Here is a 20,886-nt window from a genome sequence, read left to right as displayed (position 1 = left end):
CATGCTGTTGCCCACACTGACCAAATGGGATTTTTAGTTTGTTTTTCCCTTCAATTAGTCAAACACAGGCTTTTTTTAATGGAGAAAGAAAACAGGAAAATATTCTCAATATCATGAAAGAAAGATGCTAACGAAAAAGTCCCCAACATCTGCCTCTCTTTCCTGGTGCATCCATTAGTATCGCTCCTCTGTCAAGGGAAGATAAATCCCGCACAGCCCATTAATCCCACAGTTCCAACTCTCTCCCAGAGTTCATAGCATAAAACCTCAGCCACCACCAGGACTGTAATTGAAGCTGGGAAACGCCACAATGATTAAGTTTGTGTGTTCTAGCAGAAGCTTGGAGGCAGTGGCCCAGCTCCTCAGGTTGAGTTATGGCATAGGTCATTCCCTCGTTAGTGAGAATAAATTTTATTAGCCCCACTCTTGCCACCATGTGTCTTCTTCTCTTGCTCCTTGGGTTTGTGTGTGGTGGGGTAATGTCTCTAGTTTGCTGGATAAATCAGCTGAACACATCCCATTATGTCTTGGAATGTTGACAGAGACATGATAATGACTCTGAAATCAGGGAAAGATGTGAACTTTTTTTCAATCCTGTGTCACCTACATAGGTGGCACATTGGACCAAATTTGCTAGAGGGAAAACTATTTTTTAAACTAGAGAAAAATAGAAAGGGAATTTCTTGGTAGTTCCCTTTCATCCCCCCAATAATGACAGTAATGAGGAAAAAAAACCATGCTTGTTATACTACTGTTCTGTCATTACATTCTACCTTATTTTAAGTGCTAACCTAAGTTAAAAGCGAGTAGGTTCTGATTTGAATGGGGGAAATGGCCTCCCATTCAAAATACCATAATTTAACATCCATAACATGTGCATTATGTAAAGGGGGGAAACAAAATAATCATAGGCCCACAGATTTATAGGTGGAAGGAACCTTAGAGGCTAACTCCTCTCATTTGATAGATCAGAAAATTGAGTCCCAAAGGGGAAAAATTATTTGCCTGAGGTCCCATATGTGATTATTTAAACCCACTGTCCCTGACTCCAAATCCAATAATTTTCCAAAGTCTAGGACATTATGTGTGGGTCCATGTTAAGTGTGATAAAGATCTTTTAGAAGCAGATGTGGTTGGAGGGTGTGAGTTACAAATCAGAGTGTATTATAAGTGTGAATTTACCATGAGTTTACTAATATTAATAATCCTCCACTTATTTCAGAGAGTTGAGAATTAATTGAGACAGTTTATGTGACAGTGCATTGAAAACTGTGAAGTACTAATACGAATGTAACATTACGGTAATAACGATTTATAGATTTTCCTTCCTAAAAATAATTCCACTTCCCTATCAAACTTCCCTATTTCCAAGGGTGCCAACGTCCTTCCAGTCGTCCAGGTTCAAGACTTTAGTGTTACCTTTGACCCTTCACTCTTCCTCACCAAATGGTTACCTATTATCACTGTTTCTATCTCCACAGTATCTTTTGGATCTGACCCCTTATCTGTACTCACCCAGCTACCATGCCTAGTTCACTTCCTAATCAGGTCCCACCAATCAGCTCTCCTCCTCAACTCTCAGCAGCAAAATTACTTCTTAATTGGTCTCCCTGCCTCAAAGCTTTTCTCTCTCCAATTCATCCACCACATAACTTCCTAAAGTCCAGGTCAATCCCCTACCCAATAAACTCCATTGATTCCCTATTTCCTCTAAGACCAAATTTAAGCTCATTTCTTTAGCCTTTAAAACCCTTCACAACCTGCCCCTAACCTTCTGTTCCAACTATATTATATATTATTACCCTTCCCCCATTTTATGGTCTGGTGTTCACCATTATATCATCATCATCATGGCATTTATATGGCACTTTAATGTTTGAAAAGCACTTCACAAATATTATCTCATTTGATCCTCATAATAATTCCATTTTGCAGATGAAGAAATTGAAGCAATCAGAAGTTAAGTGATTTGCCCAGGATCTGAGACTGGACTTGAACTCAGGTAGTCCTCACACATGACACTCCATTTTCTATCTCATTGCTTTTACAATGGCTGTCCTCATGTCTACTTTACTTCTACCTCTTAGAATTCCTCATTACCTTCAAAACTCTGCTTATCAAACACTTCTTTCTGGTAGGTGCTATTATTATCCCCATTTTACAGGTGAGAAAACTGAAGCAGAGAGGTTGAGGGTCACACAGTATGTAAAGCCAAATAGAAGCACACTTTCTTCTACTTTATACATTTTCTGATCCTTTCACCAGTTCTTAGTACCCTCTCTCCAAAAATTTACCTTTTATTTACTTCATACATGCTTCTTTATGTACATGCCATCTTCCCTGATAGAATGCAAGCTTATTGAGGGCAGGGATTGCTTCATTTTTGTCTCTGTATCCCCATTGCATAGCAGAATGCTTGGCACTAATAGGGGCTTAATTGGTTCATTGATTGATTGATTTTTCAATCAAACCATTTTACCAAAATGGTCTTCTACTCTAAAAGACTTTATCAACCTCATTTTACAGAGAGAGAACTTGAGGCTCATTTGTAAAATGAGTGGGCTGGACTAACAAATCAGAGCTATATAATTAGATAACAATCAGAACAGTCCAAAAGTGGAATGAGCTGCATCTGTCATTGGAGGTCTTTGTGCAAAGGCTAACTAACCTCTTCTTGTGTAGGCTGTAGAAGGGATTCTGCTTACAATTATCTTTTCCAAATCTTGGGGGGTGGGGGCATGGTGCTGTCCTGTGATCTGCAAAATCCACGTAAAATTTTTTTGTCCCTCCCTTCATATCAGAGAAGAAGTCAGAACTTTGTCTTTCTCTTTTATGGGGTGTTTATAGCACCTTACTGTTAAATTTGGGTTAAGTATTTGATCATAGGCTCTGTGTTGTTCATGGCTTCTGCAAAACTCCCCCAAAATTCCCTTTTAATTTCTTATGCTGACCTATGATATAACAGAACCGAGATGAGGAAAGTCACAATGTAGAAGTGATAACTGTTGTTATTACTATTATTATTAGTGGTAGTAGTAATTGTTGTTGTTATTATTCTGGCACCTTCTAACCTGGGATGGAGTGATTCTGTAACTGCAGTTCTTCATTTCATCATTCCAACTCAAAATTAGCCTGTGTTCATGTCTGAGTAGACAGCCCACGGAGGCCTCTCCCAAATTCTAGGGTGCTGTGTGCTGATCTCTGAGGCTCTTTTACAGCTCTGACAGCCTATTATACTAAAAGCCCCCAGCTTACATTTACCGGATAGTTGGTGATAAGAATGAGACCCAATAGCCCAGGTGGAAGGCGCTAGATTAGGGACCCCACTAAAAGAATCTCTGCAGGCAGCTAGGTGGCACAGCGGATAGAGCACAGTCCCTGGAGTCCTGAGTTCAAATCTAGCTTCAGACACATAACATCACTAATTGTGTGACTCTGGCCAAGTCACTTAACCCCAACTGCCTCACCAAAAAAAAAAATCTCTGGGACTCAAAAACAGATAAAAATTGAGGATGCAACAAGCCAGATTTGGCTTCCTACAGTTTGGCTTCGTATTTTTCTTGGGCTAGTATGGATGTGGTACCTTACCTCATCGTTGTGGCTTTTATATAACACTTCAAAGTTCCTACAGAGCTTTACAGATATTATCTTATTTAGTCCTCATAACATCTCATTGTGGTTGGTGCTATTATTATCCCCATTTTACAGATAAGGAAACTGAGGCGGAGAGCCATGGAGTGACTCACTCAAGATCCCACAGCTAATCCGTATCTGAAGCCCAGTGCAAACTCAGGTCTTCCTGACTCCTGGTCCAGTGCTCTATCTATCATGCCACCATGAGTGTGTGTGTGTGTGTGTGTGTGTGCATACGTGCGCACATGGATGTGTGTGCATGTATAAATGTGTGTGTGTACACGTACATGTGCATATGCACGTTTGTGTGTGTGTGTGTGCGTGAGTGTGTGGAGAAACAAGAGAAGGACATAGACTGAGAGGCAGAGAGTGAGACACAGAGGGAAAGAGAGTGAGACAATGAAACAGAGAAAACCTCGGGAGTGATGAATGTGTAACGAGTATGCATGTATACAGGAATATGTCTATGTACATGTCTCCATGAGGTGAGAATAATGAAGCCCTTATACAGCTGCGCATGCATGTGTGTGTGTGTGTGTGCCCACCCTGCTATTAGTGTCTACTCCCTATTTAATTTATTGATGTTCATAATATATGGGGAGCTAGGTGGTGTAGTGGATAGAGCAAAGGCCCCAGAGTCAGGAGGACCTGAGTTCAAATGTGACCTCAGACACTTGCTAGCTGTGTGACCCTGGGCAAGTCACTTAACTGGGTTTGCTTCAGTTTCTTCATCTGTAAAATTAGCTGGAGAAGGAAATGGCAAACCACTCCAAGATCTTTGCCAAGAAAATCCCAAATAGGGTCACAAAAAGTCAGACATGACTAACACAAATAAATAACAAAAATGTGTATATTATAGCCTCCAGTACACTGTAAGCTTGGGGCAGCTAGGTGGTGCAGGGCCTGGAATCAGGAAGATTCATCTTCATAAGTTCTTACTAGCTGTGTGATCCTGGGCAAATCACTTAACCCTGTTTGCCTCAGTTTCTTCATCTGTAAAATGGGAGAAGGAAATGGCAAACCACTCCAGTAGCTTTGCCAAGAAAACCCCAAATGGGATCATAAAAAGTCAGATATGACTGAAACTACTGAACAACAACAACAGAATGTAAGCTTATTGATGGGAGGCAAATTTTGTTATGCTTTTGTATTTGTATCCCCCCCAACCTCTCCCAGTGCCTTATATATAGTAGGAGCTTAATAAATGCTTGCAAAATTAAATTAAAAGTACTATGACTCCCATTTTACAGGTGGAGAAATTGATGCTTGAGAGTTGGAGTGACTTGCCCAGGATCACAAATATCACAAACCCAGATGTCCTGAAACCATATCCAGCACTATTTCCATTGTCTGTCAAGGATAAAGCATCTTCTAGAGAGTGTCAGGGCCAGAAGTCCTGACAGAAATGCCGCCTTCTGTGAGGACCAGAAGTTGGAAAAGAATCTGAGAATGTAAGTTCTTGGAAGAAAGAGAGTCTGTTAATGATAGACTGGAGTTTGCAAAGGGTACGGCAGAGCAGGGAGGGCAGAGGAGCCCAGGGACCCGGAGGGGGAGGGCTGAGCTAGACTAGGGATTAAAGTTCAGGGAAAGGTTGAAAGGGAAAGGAGTTTATCCGGAGGCAGAAAGCAGCTCTGAATCATAGGGATTAGGGGAGTAGGAGGTAGCACTTAGCTAGCCATAGGAAGAGAGAAATACCAATTACTAATTAGGAGAGGCAACAAGAGGATCAGGGCTCCAGTGGTCAGAAAGAGCATGTGGTGATGCAGCCCACCCGTCTTAGGCAGCCAGGTCACTCTCATCAGCATAATTCTTGTGAGGGGTTCATGGTGCCAGGGTCAGGATGGCCCAAGTCAGTAGCATCCAAGAGGTTCCTGGAGCATGAAGGCCTCCAATTGCAGATAAGAGTGAGACGTCTCAGACACTTCCTAGCTGTGTCCCCCTAAGCAAATCACTTAACAGCTGCTTGCTTCAGTTTACCCATCTGCAAAATGGGAATAACAATAGCTCCTATCACGGGATTGTTGTGAGGATAGAACGAGATAACACATGCAAAAGCATCTTACAAACCTTAAAGTGCCATATAAATGCTAGTTATTGTTATCAACTTTACTAAATTTAGTCACAACAACAACAACGAACAGGAAACTGCCAGACTTAGTTAGGATTCTACTTTCAGGAGAAAGGAAGCGACAGTAGCAAGGTAAAGTAAGAAGGGTTTTTGGCCTTAGGTGGCTTTCTGCTTATCCTGGATTTTCATGTTCCTGGCGCTTCTACAGGCTGGGGAGGGGGTGGGGAGGATAGAGTGGATATAGAGTAGATAGGGGGCAAATAGGACACCAATAATCTATAAATTTTTATCACTATCCTACCATATTCCAGGCAGTGTTCTAGCTTTGGGGGACATAAAGGCAAAAGTGGTGATGGCTAGGTAGTGCAGGGGGCCTGGAGTTAGGAAGCCCTGAGTTGAAGTCTAGCCTCAGACATATTCTAGCTGTATACCCTGGGTAAGTTACTTAACCTCAGTTTCCTCCACTGTAAAATAGAATTAATAACAGCACCCACCTCCCAGGGCTGTTGTGAAGACAAAATTTGTAAAGCTTTTAGCACTGTGCCTGGCACATAGTAGGTGCTATATAAATGCATATTCCCTTCCTCTTCCCTCCCCTACTTACGTGTTTCTCCCAAAAGAATGTAAGCTTTTGGAGGATAGGGTCTGCTTCATTTTTGTCTTCACATCCCCAGTTCCTGGTGAAGCGGACAGAGAGCTGGTCTCAAAGCCAGGAAGACCAGTGTTTAAGCTAACCACACATACTGACTGTGCGACCCGGGGTTAAGTCCTTTCTCAGTACTCAAGGTAACTCTCTAAATATAGAAGGATCTTAAGCCCTTTGGAAGACAGCCCAGAAAAGATGAAGACCTGCCCTGGTGGAGAGAATTTTTTCATCAGGGATTTCTGAGTAATAACAAAGCCTGGAACACAGTAGGTGCTTAAAGCTTGCTAAATTAACTGAATTGGTCTGAGATGACTCAAGAAATGGTGTGACAGGTGGTCTGTGATGAGGCTTCAGAAAACAGACTTGGAAAAAGGGGCCTGGGAGAGGTCTTGGACTCCTGGATACCTTTCTAATGCAGAAGAACATCCTAGGCCACCCCCCAGCCTGGTGGGGAAGCAGGGTAGCTAAGTGTGAGGAAGTGAGGGAGACGGACATGCTAAGACCCACCATTCTGTCCTGCTCAGAGCTCCAGCTCCTTCCAGGAGCCAGGACCACAGGAACTTCAGGGCTTTCAGGTGTCAGAAGGCTGTCCCCCTCATCTCAGAGGTCCCAGCCATGATCTGAATGTGCTCTACAGCTCATTTGGAGCAGCATTGTCACTAACCCAAGTGCACCTTGAGACATACAGCTGAGGAGACAGCAGATGGGCCCAGCTGGGGCCGGGTAGGGGGAGGGATGCGAGCAATAACCATAAGACCTCAAGGATCACAGACTTAGGCCCGAAGGGGACCTCAGAGGCACAACCAAAGCCCCTCTCAGGAATAGAAATTAAATAATTATATCATTAAGCATCGTGAATTATCATTAGCAAAATCAGCTTGGGACATTGTGTTTGGGGTTGTTTGTTTTTTTCTTAGGTCCCCTGGTTCCCAAGATAAATGGTTCTGATGACAGATTCCAGCACTATAATACTGCACCTTTCCACCCCTCTCTTCTAAGAGAATCAGAACAATTTACAGGCACTACTAACCTGTTTGTTCTGGGATACTTCTCTGCATTTGGTAGATGAGGGGGCAGGTCAGGGCATCAGAAAAGGAATGCATGGGACAGGGACATTAGGAACTGTCCACACCCCTACACCTAATCCTAAAGACTGTCTCTACCCCCTCCCCAAACACTCTCTCTCTCTCCCTCTCTCTCTCTCTCTCTCCGTCTCTGTCTCTGTCTCTCCCCACCTCAATCTCCCCAGGGCTCTAGTTCTGTCCCAAGACAAATGGTTCTGATGACTAATTCCAACTATGTAATACTGCCTCTCTCCTTCTTACCCTGGCCCTCTCTGAGAGAATTTCACACACTGACCTGCTTGTTCTAGGGTACCTCCCCTTGTTTAGTGAGATGGCAAGGAGAGGGCAGGGCATCAGAGAAGGCATGCCCAGGACGGTGAAGTCAGATAACTGCCTCTTTCCCTCACGCCTATTGTTCACCTCATGTTCTTCCCCAGGCACTAGACCCTATATCCATCCTGAGATTCACATTTACAGCATCCATTTTTATAGCAGCAGAAATACACCACACAGTCCCAGGAGACGGCCTCTCCTAGCTGGCTAGCTAGCTTTATCTCTGATGGGAGCAGAGCTAACCTACCACAATTCACTTTAGATTTTTTTAAAAGGCAATTAGTGCCCTCTGGGGTCCCCCAGGATGGCAGGCTCCACCTCCTCCCCCTTCTACTTGAACTTCAGACCTTTGACTATACAGGGGGAAACCCCATGGACATTTTAGGCTAGCCCTGTCTTCCTGCTCAATAGAACCAGAGGTAATAGCAGGACACACTCAGTGTAGCTGGTCGATCCATCCCCCACAGCTCACAGCCACCTTCCCACTGCCAACCAGGGTTAACAAGCAGATTGCCCACTCTCCTGGTTTCAGGGTAAGATGAATTTAGGACAGGGAAAGGGCGAGGTGTGGTCAAGCAAAATTATTTCTTGAAAGTGCATCATGGCATGAAATGCCAAGCTAACTCAAAGCAGGAAGAGCCTAAATAAATAAATAAATAAACAAAAGCTGATTTTCTCTCCTTTCTAAGCACCTCTAGACAAAACCACAGCATTAAATGCTAGAGTTGACCCTTGTCTTACTGAAATGTTGAAGGAAAATGCCCTAGCCTTTAATCATCCTTCTTCTTGCTTTCTTTGAGAGATGGTAATTCCAAGACCGAGACTATCAGTGCCACTCACCTTCCACAACTTAGACCTTGAGGAAAAAGCAGAATTCAAACAGATCCATTTTCCCCTGACTCGAAATAGGAAAGAGGGGTGAAAATTTAACAATTAGACACTAGAACAGGTCCCGTAAAACTTAGTTTTCTCAAGAATGTCTGCATTCCTCAACACCACTCACTTGTCTGATTCTACTGAGCTAATTTGGTGCCTGTGTGGTCTGAAATGAGCCCAGGTAAATTACTGTCCAAGCGTCTAATGAAAGTAAACTGGATATCAGTGAAATCAAAGGAAACTGATACCATGCTTCGAAGCCTGGCTCGGCCTTTTTAGAAAGCCTGGCTGAAGAGACGGCTCCAGCCCTATGTGGGGTTTCCACAGGCCTCCTTCTTGCCTCAGCCCTGAACTTGCCTCAGACTTGAAAGGGCTAATTAAGGCCAAAAGAAAAATCAAAAGCTTCTTATCTGGCTCCATTAAGTCCAGTCCTGGCATCAGTCAGTCCTATTTTCCTGATAATTCTATGAAAGTTTCCAGCACACTGGAGGGAAGGGAAGGGAAGGAAAAGGAAGGAAAATGGGAAAGAAGGAAGGAAGGAAGGAGGAAGGAAGGAAGGAAGGAAGGAAGGAAGGAAGGAAGGAAGGAAGGAAGGAGAAGGAAGACAAAGAGGAAGGGAAGGGAAGGAAGGAAAGAAGAGGAAGGGAAGGAAGGAAGGAAGAAGGGAAGGAATGAAGAGGAAGGGAAGGAGGGAAGAGGAAGGAAAGGAAGGAAGGGAAAAGAAGGAGGGAGGGAGGAAAAAGAAAGAGAGAAAGAAAGAAAGAAAGATAGCATTTGTAAAATACCTACTTTGTGCCAGGCATTGTGCTAAGCTCTTTATAAATGTATATCATCTAATCCTCACAGCAACCCTGTGAAGTAGGTACTATTATTATCCCTATTTTATAGTTGAGGAAGCTGAGGCAAATAGAGTGTAAGTGACTTATGCCCAGGGTATATAGCTAGTAAGTGTCTGAAGCCAGATTTGAACTTGGGGCTTCCTGGCTCTGAGCCTAACCCTCTATCCACTGGGCCACACAGACCCCTCAATGAATCTGAGTTTACTTTATGCACAACAGAAAGGACATGACGACACCCTTCTTCTCTCCCCCCAGCGCACCAAGGGTTCACCTGTGTGACCCAGGAAACCGTTCTTTCTCCTGGAATCATAACTTTAATTTGTTTTATTTTTTTGGCAAGGCAATCAGGGTCGAGTGACTTGCCCAGAGTCACACAGCTAAGTTAGTGTAGAACCATAACTTTAAAAGTCCTCTCCTGTCAAGTTTCTGCTGCAAAGCAGTCTCCAAAAGCCCTTTGGTGCTTCTTTTCCCTGCAGATCTCGCAAGAATCTGGTTATTGCCAAAGAAATTGCAAAGCACAAACGTGTCAGTTCCTAGACAGCTACACCAGAGAGGCTGAGGGTGCACTAGCAGATACGTACACACATTCTATAAACCTATTTATTCATGAATACACAGTCAGCAACTGGGGCTAGAAATGTAAACCAAGAGTCTAAGCTCCCAGTCCAGGACCCCGGGATTAAAACCCCTTCACAACCTATCATTATTGCCTTTTAAAATGCATTACTTCCTTTCATGAATTCTTCAGCCCAACCAAACCTCTTCTTGATGTTCTTCACACGTATTATATCTCCCACTTCCAAGCCTTTGCACATACACATTGTCCTCCCATACCTGGAATGCCTTCTCTCTTCACCTCTGTCTCTTAAGATCCCTGCTTTCCTTCAGAGTTCAGTTCAAACACCATCTTTACCCTGAGGCATTTCCTAATCCTTCCAGCTGCTACCTCCCCCCTCCAAAAATAAAATTACCTTGTATTAATTCTGTATGTACTTTTACACAGACACGTCGTTTCCTCTCATAGGACTTACTCTCCTTGAGGTCAGGTATTCTATTGTCTGATGCTTGGTTAATCAATCAGTCAAGAAGCATTTATCAAGTGCTTACAATGTATACAGCACTGTACTGAGGACCAAGACTCAAAGAAAAGCAAAAACACACACACAAAGGATCCCTGTCTTCAAGGGATCTCACAGCTCCCTAATTTAACATCCTAAAATGGGGGAGACAGTATATGAATAAACAGGTACGTGCAATATACATAGATGATAAATAGGTACATACAAGATAGAAGGTAACCTTAGAAAGGGAAGACTTAGAAAGAAAGTGGGGGACAGGGAAAGTCCTCCAGAAGAAGAGGGATGTTTGAGGTGAGTACACAACAGGAGTTTAATAAATGCTTGTGAAACAGACTACAACCTGAACTATCATCACCATCTAAGCTCTGCTCTCCTTCTCTAACTAGTCCCCCTCCAGGATTTTCCTGCCTTCATCCCTATTTCTCCCAATGTTAACCTCAATAAAAATGGCAAGAACAAAAAGGGAAAGGGTTTCCAGCTATTTAGGAATATCTATATATATGCTATTGGAGTCCCACCCTATTGTCTTATCACAATGGATAAGTGATCTTAGGTTCCTGAAATCCATAAAGCAAGAGAACAGGACCATAGGAAGCAAGCTCTGATAGATCATGCCTAGTTGGAAAGACTTTGACTATAAGCCTGGCAAAATGTGTGTGTGTGTGTGTGTGTGTGTGTGTGTGTGTGTGTATGTGTGTGCACGCGCGTGCGCATGCTCCCAAGTGTGAGAAAGGGGGGAAGGGGTTAGAGGGCCAGCCTCTGTAATTAGGTGAGAGGCTCATCACCATTTCTTTTTTTTTTAATCACCATTTCTAATGATGACTTATTTTAGCCCCAGCAACTCATGAAACTATCGATTAAAGATATGAAGGGGTTTATGATCTTTCTAAGTTGAGTGAGTATCACACCTGTGAAATCATAGATCCTTTAAGTATAAAATCAAATATATTTATGACAATGTGCCATACTGAGCACCTAGAGTTTACTTCATTCACCTGGCAGCAAACCATGCACAGTCATTACTAGGGCAAGGTAACTGGAACTTTTCCCCAAGGCATCAAAATTTAGAGAAGGTTAAAAATATTAAGTGATTTTTTTCAATATTATGCAATATTACATTCTATTCTGTTTATGTTTTTGACAGCTCTTTCACTACTTTAGAGATATACAAACAATTGAATATAAAACTTACTTATGAAGAATTAGTTGAATTAGGGAGCTATGAGATTTATCTTCCTCTACCCTATGGCAACATCACAGGAAAACATTTTGCTGGTCCTGCCCCACACAGCTCCTTTGTAGAAAGACAGCCTTCCCTGTAGCAGCCTAAAGGTGTCCAGTGATTTCTGGGTCAATCCCATCATGGGCCAGTGTCCTGAGATGACCACTACCTACTATTCAACTGAATTTGTCTTAATTTTTTCCTGTATATTTTTAAACATTGTAAGTTAGAGGGCTGATTTAAGGTCACTTTTTTTTTGCTGTTTTCCCCAGGCACCAAAACATTTAGTTACAACTCAAGCCACAGTCTCCTCAAATCTGAAAAAAAAAAAAAACTATCTCACAGATTGATTTCTCTGAAGCTGGAATTCAACCAGTAGAGCAAAAGAGGAAAAGAAAGGAACAGAGATAAGTATCCCAAAATTCCAGATCTCAAATTTAATATACTCATTCACCCAATGATTGCTTCATTCTAAGCTTCTAGGAAAAATCATCTTCGATTTAGATCTAGAGTATACCTCAGGCCACGTGGAGCCCAATCCCTTTGTTTTACAGAAGAGGAAAGTGAGGACAAGAGAGATTGAGTAATTTGTTCAGGTTCATACAACTAGTAAGTATCTAAGGCAGGATTTGAACCCAAGTCATTCTGATTCCAAGTCCAGTGCCCTATCTACTACACTATACTGCCTTACTCACTGCCTAAGATTATGAACTGGATAGGTATGTCTTTCTATTACTGTAGAGAACACAGCTTAGCATATTATCTACTGCTCTATCTGCAGTGTCTGGGATGGGACCAAACACAAATGGATATTTCTTCAATATGATTCTGCCCTCTTAGCAGCACTTCCTAATTTGCAATAATTCAAATCAACAATCATTTATTAAGTGCCTACTATATGCCACTGTACTACATGCTGGGGATACAAAGAAAAAATATGAAATATTGCCTGCCCACAAGTAGCTTCCATTCCACTGCGTGGGGGAGGAGACAATGTATACACACCTAGGCAATATGGTGGATACAGCATTGGACCTGGAGTCAGGAAGACCTGAGTTCAAATCCAGCCTTAGACACTTACTAGCTGTGTGACTCCAGACAAGTCATTTAATTTTTCATCTGGAAAATTGGGATAATAATAGCATGTACCTGCTGTGGTCGTTGTGAGGATCAAATGAGATAATACTTGTAATGCACTTTGTAAACCCTTACAGCACTATATAAATGCTATATTATTATTATACACAGACAATTAAATATAAAATACATTCAAAAATTTTAGTTGTTGTTGGGGTAGAGAGAAGCACAAATGAGGCAGTATATAATGTAATGTAGTGGAAAGAACATGAGACTGGAAGGAAAAAGTCTTAAGTTTCCATTCTATATCCATCTGTAAGTCATTTTACTTCTCTTAGAATCCTATTATCATTCCTACAAACAAGAAAACTGAGGCTTGGAGAAATACAATGACTCATTCTTAGTTCCCTCAAGTATAAACTGAGAACAGTATTACCTGCCCTACCTACTTCACAGAGCAGTTTGTGAAAATAATATGGAAAATAATAGAAAGAGAAGATTATCAATAAATATTTTGTCAATTCAAATAGAAAAGAAAAAATGTTTTCTGGGGGAGAGGAAGATCTGAAAGCCACTAGAGGAATTGTTGCTAATACTACCCGCTGCTATGATGTCCCACTGGTCTCCAGTCAGATTTTCTGAAGGCCGGCCCTGACTCACCGCACTGCTACAGGGGATGTCCTTCACTTTGAGCCAGGCGAGGTCCAGAGTGCCCTCCCCCCTGTAGCAGGATTGTAGCCTCTCCTTGATACGATCATTGATCTGCTTCAGGACAAAGATGCACAGGGCTGATTCATCCAGCGATTTCATTTTCCGCTTCTGACCCTTGGAGAACACAGTAAAGAGGATGTCATCATCTGATCTAACTCCCAAGGTCCGGGCAAGGAAGGCCCCTGCCTTGGAAAGGTAGGCGGCTTGCAGCAAGCGATACTCCACCCCATTGCGCTCACAGCCAATGGGCACCTCCACGTAGGAGTTGAAGGCTGTGTCCCTCCTTACACAGCCTCACCAACTTGGAGGTATAAACTTGTTCCTTGGTGGTGGAGCCTGGTGGGGACATCATTTCTGGCTGGAGGGTCAGGAAATAAACAAAGTTGCCGCTGCTAAATCCATAGACATAATAGATGTCAAAGTCAGGGATGATGGTGAAGGTGTCTGAAGGTATTTTAATCATAGAGGCCACGAACTCATCATGGAAGACATAAGCGAACATGCCATCAGCTTCAGAATTCTTGGTCAATTTGCGGCTAGAGATAGTCGGAAAGTATTCTGGCTTCCCATCCACGGCGGTGGCAATGAATAGCTTATCATCCAGGTTGTTGTAGGAGACAATGACGCCAAAGACAGAGCCACTTTCGTTGACTCCAGACAGGTAATGTTCTTTCTTGTGAAATGGCTCTCCTAGCTTGAAGAGGTCCTCCAGCCTGAGCAGCTTACAGATACCCTGGTACAAACTCCCACAGGCAATCAACCTGTTCTCCTTATAGTCAATGAGGAGCATTTTGTTGACATTATTGGTGGTTGTAAGGGGCTCATTGCAGGTCTGGACAATGCGGGGTGGGTAGCACTTGGGGTTATCCTCATCAGGCCCTGTCTGATGGGTCACCAGGACCTTCAAGTCACTGGACAATTTATAGATACGGTTGACAGCCCCTAAGTAGATGTGCCCTGTCCTTTCATCCACCACAAGGTGGTTGAAGCCCTCAGTGGGCTCTGCAGTGAATGTGAGAAAAGACCGCTTCTGGGGTGAGGACGGGGGCTGTCGGGAAAGGAGGGCTGCAGACCCCATCCCCAGAAGCAGGAGATGGGAAAGCAGACAAGTCCAGTTCCAAGGCATGGCCTTCATCTCAGAAATGGGTCCTCTTGGCCACAGGAATAGTCACACACCAAGAGGTACTTCAAAGGATCAGGACCCAGGATGGGTCTTCCCCTGCAAATAGGAAAAAAAAAAAAGAGAGAAATGAGGATGGAAAACAGCCGCAGAGCTTGAGTCTACTCTAGAGCCTATATTTGGGGTTCTCAGAGCATTAGTACACACTGAAGCAGGATCTTTTAGATGAGTATGTGAAGAATGGAAGAACTAGGTAGCATAGTGGATCATGTTGTGGACTTAGGCTCGGAAAGACCTGAATTCAAATCTGTACTCTTCCAATCTTACTAACTGTGTATCTCTGGGCTGGTCACTTAAACTCTTTATTCCTCTATTCTCTGAACTGTAAAAATGGGCCTAATAATAGCACCTACCTCCCAGAATTGTTGTGATGATCAAATGAGATAATATTTAGAAAGTGTTTTGCAAACCTTAACATGCTATATAAATGCTAGCTATTATCATTGCTATAAACAGACACATCTTGCACTCATATGACATTTTAGGAGAACAAAGTACTGTATCTCGTGCATTACCTTATTTGATAACTCACAGTGACTTTTTGAGCCAAGCAAATAAGGCTGAACTATTCCCACTTTCCAGAAGAGGAAACCCAGTCCCGGAGAAATCTAGTAACTTGCCCAATGTCACACAACTAGTGAGGGCGCATGACGAGGATGGAATTCAGGTCTTTAGACTGTTAAACCCAGTGTTCTTTCCGTTATATCCTCTCTGATTAGAATCCAGCTGACTCAACTCCCACCATTGATGACTAGGGCAGACGTAGCTAGGTAATCACATTGACAGGGGCCCAGGGTTGAAAGGTGGTATCGTAGGTATGCAAGCAGCTCACCCCAGAGCTACAAAGAGAAAAAGAAATCTGCTCTCATATACACAGCAAAAACTGGAAATTGAAACTCTCTTGGCTCCAAGGCTATTAGGTTCTTAATAGAGCAAGTCAGTTCAACCAACATCTATTAAGCATCTTCTGTGTATAGGATGCTGCCTCACTCTAGGAATTACTGTAAGAGAGCTAGTTTCTATGTATGTATATCTTCTATGTAGGTTCATGGAGAATCTGTTATTTCTTCACGGTAGTAAAGAGAGAGGGAGAGGGAGATACAAAGAGAGATAGAGACAGAGATACAGATGTCTCTTTATCTCTCCATCATACAGAGAAAGAATGAGAGAAGGGGTAGGGGTGGGAGGCAGAGAAAGAATCCATGCCCTCAAACTACAACTTTGTAGATAAATCTCGTTGAGCAACCTGGAGCATACACAAGTTAAATGGTTTTGCCCAGCCTCTCACAACCAAGAAGTACCAGGGACAGTCTTTGAATCCAGGTCTTCCTGACTTCAAGTCCAATATGATATCCCCTACACCATGGTATGTATACACCATATCCTCAATACCTTTCTATTTATCCCAATGCTTACCACAGTGCTCTATTCTTCACCCATGATGAACCATCAGGTTTCGGTGCCTTTGGACTTGCTGTCCCCCATACCTGAAGTGCCCTCCCCTCTTCCTTCCAACTCTTAAAATCCCTGACTTCCTTCAAATTTAGCTCAAATGCCAACTTCCACAGAAGACCCTTCCCAATAATCCTGGATATCAGAACCATTCCTTCTAAGGTTTTCCTTGTATCTACTTTTAGGTAGCTAGCTATTCGGGGGCAGCTAGGTGGTACAGTGGATACAGTGCCAGGACTCGAGTCAGGAAGACTCATCTTTGTGAGTCCAAATCTGGCCTCAGACACTTACTAACTATGTGACCCTGGGCAAGTCACTTTAACCCTTTCTGCCTCCGTTTCCTCATCTGTAAAATGAGTTGGAGAAGGAAAGGGCAAACCTCTCAGTATCTTTGCCGAGAAAACCCCAAATGGGTTCATGAAGAGTCAGACCCAATTGAAAAATGACTGAACAACAACAGCTAGTTATTTGGAGGCAAAAATTATTTTTGTTTTTTTCTTGGTTTGCTTGGATATATATACAGCAAGTATATAATAAATGCTTGTGGATTAGTTGACAGCAGGCATGTCATTGCTGCAAGAATTAATTAATTTTTATTCATATCTCCACACATATATATTCTACTCTAGCACTGTTTTTTTTTCTTCTCAGCCCTCCTCTGACCAGCCAATAAGAGCCAAATTAGAAATCCAAATCCCCAAACCCTCTCAATTGTAGCAGCAAGCAAACAAAGTCCTCTGGGTAGGCTGCCCCACTCTGAGCCCTGATGCCATCATAACAAGGCAGTTCTTGGCTGTGTGCCATCGTAGGGCCTCCTCAGAGAGGTTTTCATTAAAAAGGGGGAAATGCCTTAAGAAGTGGTGGAGTAAATAAATAAATAACTGCCTCTGTAGGAAAACTTTCAGTTCTAATGACCCAATTCATGTCCATTCAAGATGCTTTCTGCCAGTTTCCAGAAGACTCTGTTTCTCTTGCTTCCAATTTATGTAAATTCAAGGCAGAAACTGCTAAGGGGTAGGGGGATCAGGGAAGCATTCCAATACTGTGGAACTTCCCCCAAAACTAGGTGGGGGGAAGGGGAGCCCCAGGAAAAAATGCTAAAAAGAGACAGTGCAGAAGGCTGGACTATCACCGTTACAAATGAACAGAAGCAGAAAGAGTTTAGAAGAAAAATATCGTATCATCCAGAAGTGACAACATCAGGCAGAGTCAAAGTTATGCAGATTCTGTTACACAAATGAATAGGGCTTCAGGACTTGTTAATGGCAGCGTTCCCTTCCTCCTCCAGTTTCACCAATAAATATGAATTCTCAGTACTAAATTGAGGTGTTCCAGCATGTTAAAAATAATACTAGAGTTGAAATCAGAGGACCTGAATTCAAATGGTGACTCTGCCACTTAGAAACCTTGAGAACTTTGAAAAGCAGCTTCCAGAAGGGAAACCAAAGGCAGCCAGGTTGGCACAGTGAAGTCAAGAAGATCTGAGTTCAGATTCAGCCTCAGATACTTACTAGCTATGTGACCTTGCACAAGTCAACTTGACCTTTGTCTGCCTCCATTTCTTCAACTATAAAATGGGCATAATAATAGCACCTACCTCCCAGAGTTGCTGTGAAGATCGAAAGAAATAATGTTTCTAAAGGGCTTAGCAGAGTGCCTGGCACATAGTAAGTGCTTAACAAATGCTTGTTTCCCCTTTCCTCTCTTTTCCTTTCCTTTCCTTCATTTCTTCTCTCTCAAAGTCTCAGTTTCCTCATCTAGAAAATAAAGGGATGAGTCTACATCACTGCTTAGGTCCCTTGTAGCTGTAAATCTTGTGATTCCATAAGCTAAACTATCAGAAAGGGACACCAGAGGAAGTCAGCAGAGACCCCTGTGTTGTTGGGAAGGAATGGCATCACCCTAAGGGATTCTGAGAACAGGAACTGGGGTCACAGGAAGGGAATAGTAGGGAATGTGAATAGACGACCCCAACTCCTTATTTCTTCAAGTGAACAGATCTGCTAGCCTTCTGAATCCTTTCTCTTCTTCTCACTTTGAATATGTTCATGGGAGACAGGATGGCATGGTGTTAGAGTACTAGAAATGGAGATAGGAAGACCTGGGTTTAATTTCCACCTCTGTCACTTATTACCTGTGTGACCTTGGGTAAGAATGTCATCTGTAAAATGAAAGAATTGGATAAGATGGCTTCCAAGGTCCCATCTTACGTTACCTAGTTGAGATGGAGGAGGGGGGTGGAGGAAGATTGGGGTATTACATCTGTGATAGAATTCTGTGCTTTAAGGGATACTTGGAATGGAATGAATTGGAGGGGGGATGTCTCCCCCAATTAGAATGGTAGCTCTTTAGGAAAATAGAATATTTAGCTTTTTTAATCTATGTTCCCACTACCTTTTATCTCGACATTGATCATACGGTGGGAAAGGTGCTAGTTGCAGAGTCAGAAGAGCTGGATCAAAACTCCAGTTATGACACTGCTCATATAAGTTGGGAATATCAGTCTACCTGCCTGGGCCTCAGTTTCCTCATGTATCAAATGAAGGAGTTGGCCTAGATGGCCACTGACATCCTTCCCACTTCTAAATCCATGATCCTATGATCTTCCTCCCACTAGATGTGAGGGAGTGTTGCTGCTGTCTTGGAGCCTGGACTCAGAACTTAACTCCTGGGATAGGAGAGTATGCAAAGCCTTCTTCTGATTGATAAAGATCCAAAAGGCATAGGGCCAGAAACACAAATTCCTCAACCCTGGAAGACCTCTAGGAAAGGTAAGCCTGTGGAGGAACCATAACTGCCCAGCAATATTATCATGAGGGCACATCAGGGAGGGGTGGAGGGGAAACAACTTCTAATAAAGGAGAGAGACTTCCACCACCTCCACCCCAGCACTGCCTTGGGGAGCATTCTGTAGTCTTGCAATGGTCAAAGCTCTACTAATGGATTCCCTGGCCTTCATATATAAGCTCAATATTGCTGACCCACTACGAGGATTTTACCCAGGTAGAAGGGAAAAAAAGCCCAAACCTGAGCTTTCCCACAGGATCTTAATGGAGGAAGAGGAAGGGAAGGAATGATCAGATCTGAAGCTCTGTTACCTTGCTACTCCCTCACTAGAATCAGCTAGTGAGAGAGCTAAGATTAACTTCCTGAAGCAATGGCACACCTAAGCACGCACGCGCACACACACACACACACACACACACACACACACACACACACACATACACACACACTCGAGTCATTCCATAGAAACAGTGCACAAATCCAAAGGGAGAAGCCCCTATGAATATATAAACCAATATTGCTTCTTCTCAGTGCTTAAACACCTACAACTTGCATGCCTGCTTACACATAAGTGTTTACTATAGGGAGGAGAAAGAGATGGGGCATATACTCGTTCACTGAGTGACAGAGAGAAAAAACCACTGGACTGTCTCTGGAACCCTTCCCCAAAAGTTACAGTCTCCTACTCAGATCCCAATCAAGATCTAACCTTCCAAGGGTTGTTGACTTGGAACTGCTCAGAACCCCGGCTGCAGGGTGTACTTGGCCATTTATACCAATTTCCATATATCTTACTGCTATACCTTAAGGATTCCTGAACCTTGCCATCACCCTTACAGCAGAACTCACTTCTACTTGTTATTTCCCCCAATTAGAATGGTAGCTCTTTGGGAGAAGAGATTTTCTCCCTTTTCTTTTTACATTCCCAACACTTAGCCCAGTACGTGGTATATAGTAAGCTATTAATGAATGCTTTTCTATTCCAAGGGTCCTTCAAAGCACAGGATTCCAGGATTATCATCACAAATGTAATACTCCAACCTTCCTCCACCCCTAATCTCAACTAGATAATATAAGGTCATAGATTTGTCACTGGGGTGGGGGATCTTGGAAGCCATCTTATCCAACTCCCTAATTTTACAGTTGAGAAAACAGACACTCAGAGAAGTTAAGATTGTTTCCCAATGTCACACAGGTAGTAAAGGTCAGAGGTGGAAATTAAATCCAGGTCTTCCTGACTCTAAATCTAATACTCTAATCACCGTCATCCTGCCTCTTGTGGACTTGACTGAAGTGGGAGGAAAAGAAAGGATTGAGAAGTTAACCAGGTCTGTTCACTTGAAGAAATAAAGGAGTTAGAGTGGTCTATTCACATTCAACCAATGCAGATATGAGGGTTTTCAGTCCACTTCTAAAAAGCTCATAGAATTTCTAGAGCTGGAAGAGACCTAAGGTATGTTCTAACTTAATCTCCTCCTCATGATATAGATCAGGAAGCTGAGTCCCTGAAACATAACATGATTCTCCCATTGTCACACAGTCAAGCAATGGCAGAGCCAGCACTAGGACCCAGTTTTCCTGATTCTTGATCCAGGTCTTTTTTTCCCAACTGAATCACTCTTTCATCATTTCCCTTCCAACCTGATTCCAGCCCCTCTTCAAGCTTCTGTTCATCATAGGCCATTGTAGGCCAACCCCCTCATTTTTACAGGTAAGAAAACTGAAGCCAAGAGAGGTTAAGTGACTTATAGGATCACAGATTTAGAACTGGAAGGGACCTTTGAGAACATCAAATCCAACCCCAATCCCTTCATTTTATAGATAAGAAAAAAAGGCTCATAGATGGTAAGTGATTTGCTCAGGATCACACAGTGTCTGAGGTTAGATCTGAACACAGTTCTTTATGACTCCAAGTCCAG

At 42.8% G+C, this 20,886-nt stretch overlaps 1 protein-coding gene across 1 annotated transcript in view; it reads right to left on the bottom strand.

Moving 5' to 3' along the window:
- Positions 1 to 20,886, bottom strand: part of PLXNA4 (plexin A4) — a 677,812-nt gene that overhangs the window by 570,773 nt on the left and 86,153 nt on the right. Inside the window, 2 exon segments of the mRNA XM_021002332.2 lie at positions 13,498 to 13,827; positions 13,829 to 14,767. Coding sequence (XP_020857991.1) covers positions 13,498 to 13,827; positions 13,829 to 14,683 — 1,185 coding nt within the window. The 5' untranslated portion in view covers positions 14,684 to 14,767.

Source organism: Phascolarctos cinereus, unplaced genomic scaffold, assembly GCF_003287225.1.
Source record: "Phascolarctos cinereus isolate Bilbo 61053 unplaced genomic scaffold, phaCin_HiC Scaffold_1;HRSCAF=81, whole genome shotgun sequence".
Classification (NCBI taxonomy): Eukaryota; Metazoa; Chordata; class Mammalia; order Diprotodontia; family Phascolarctidae; genus Phascolarctos; species Phascolarctos cinereus.
The sequence above is the reverse complement of the archived record's forward strand: the minus strand, read 5'-3'. Positions and strand labels throughout refer to the sequence as shown.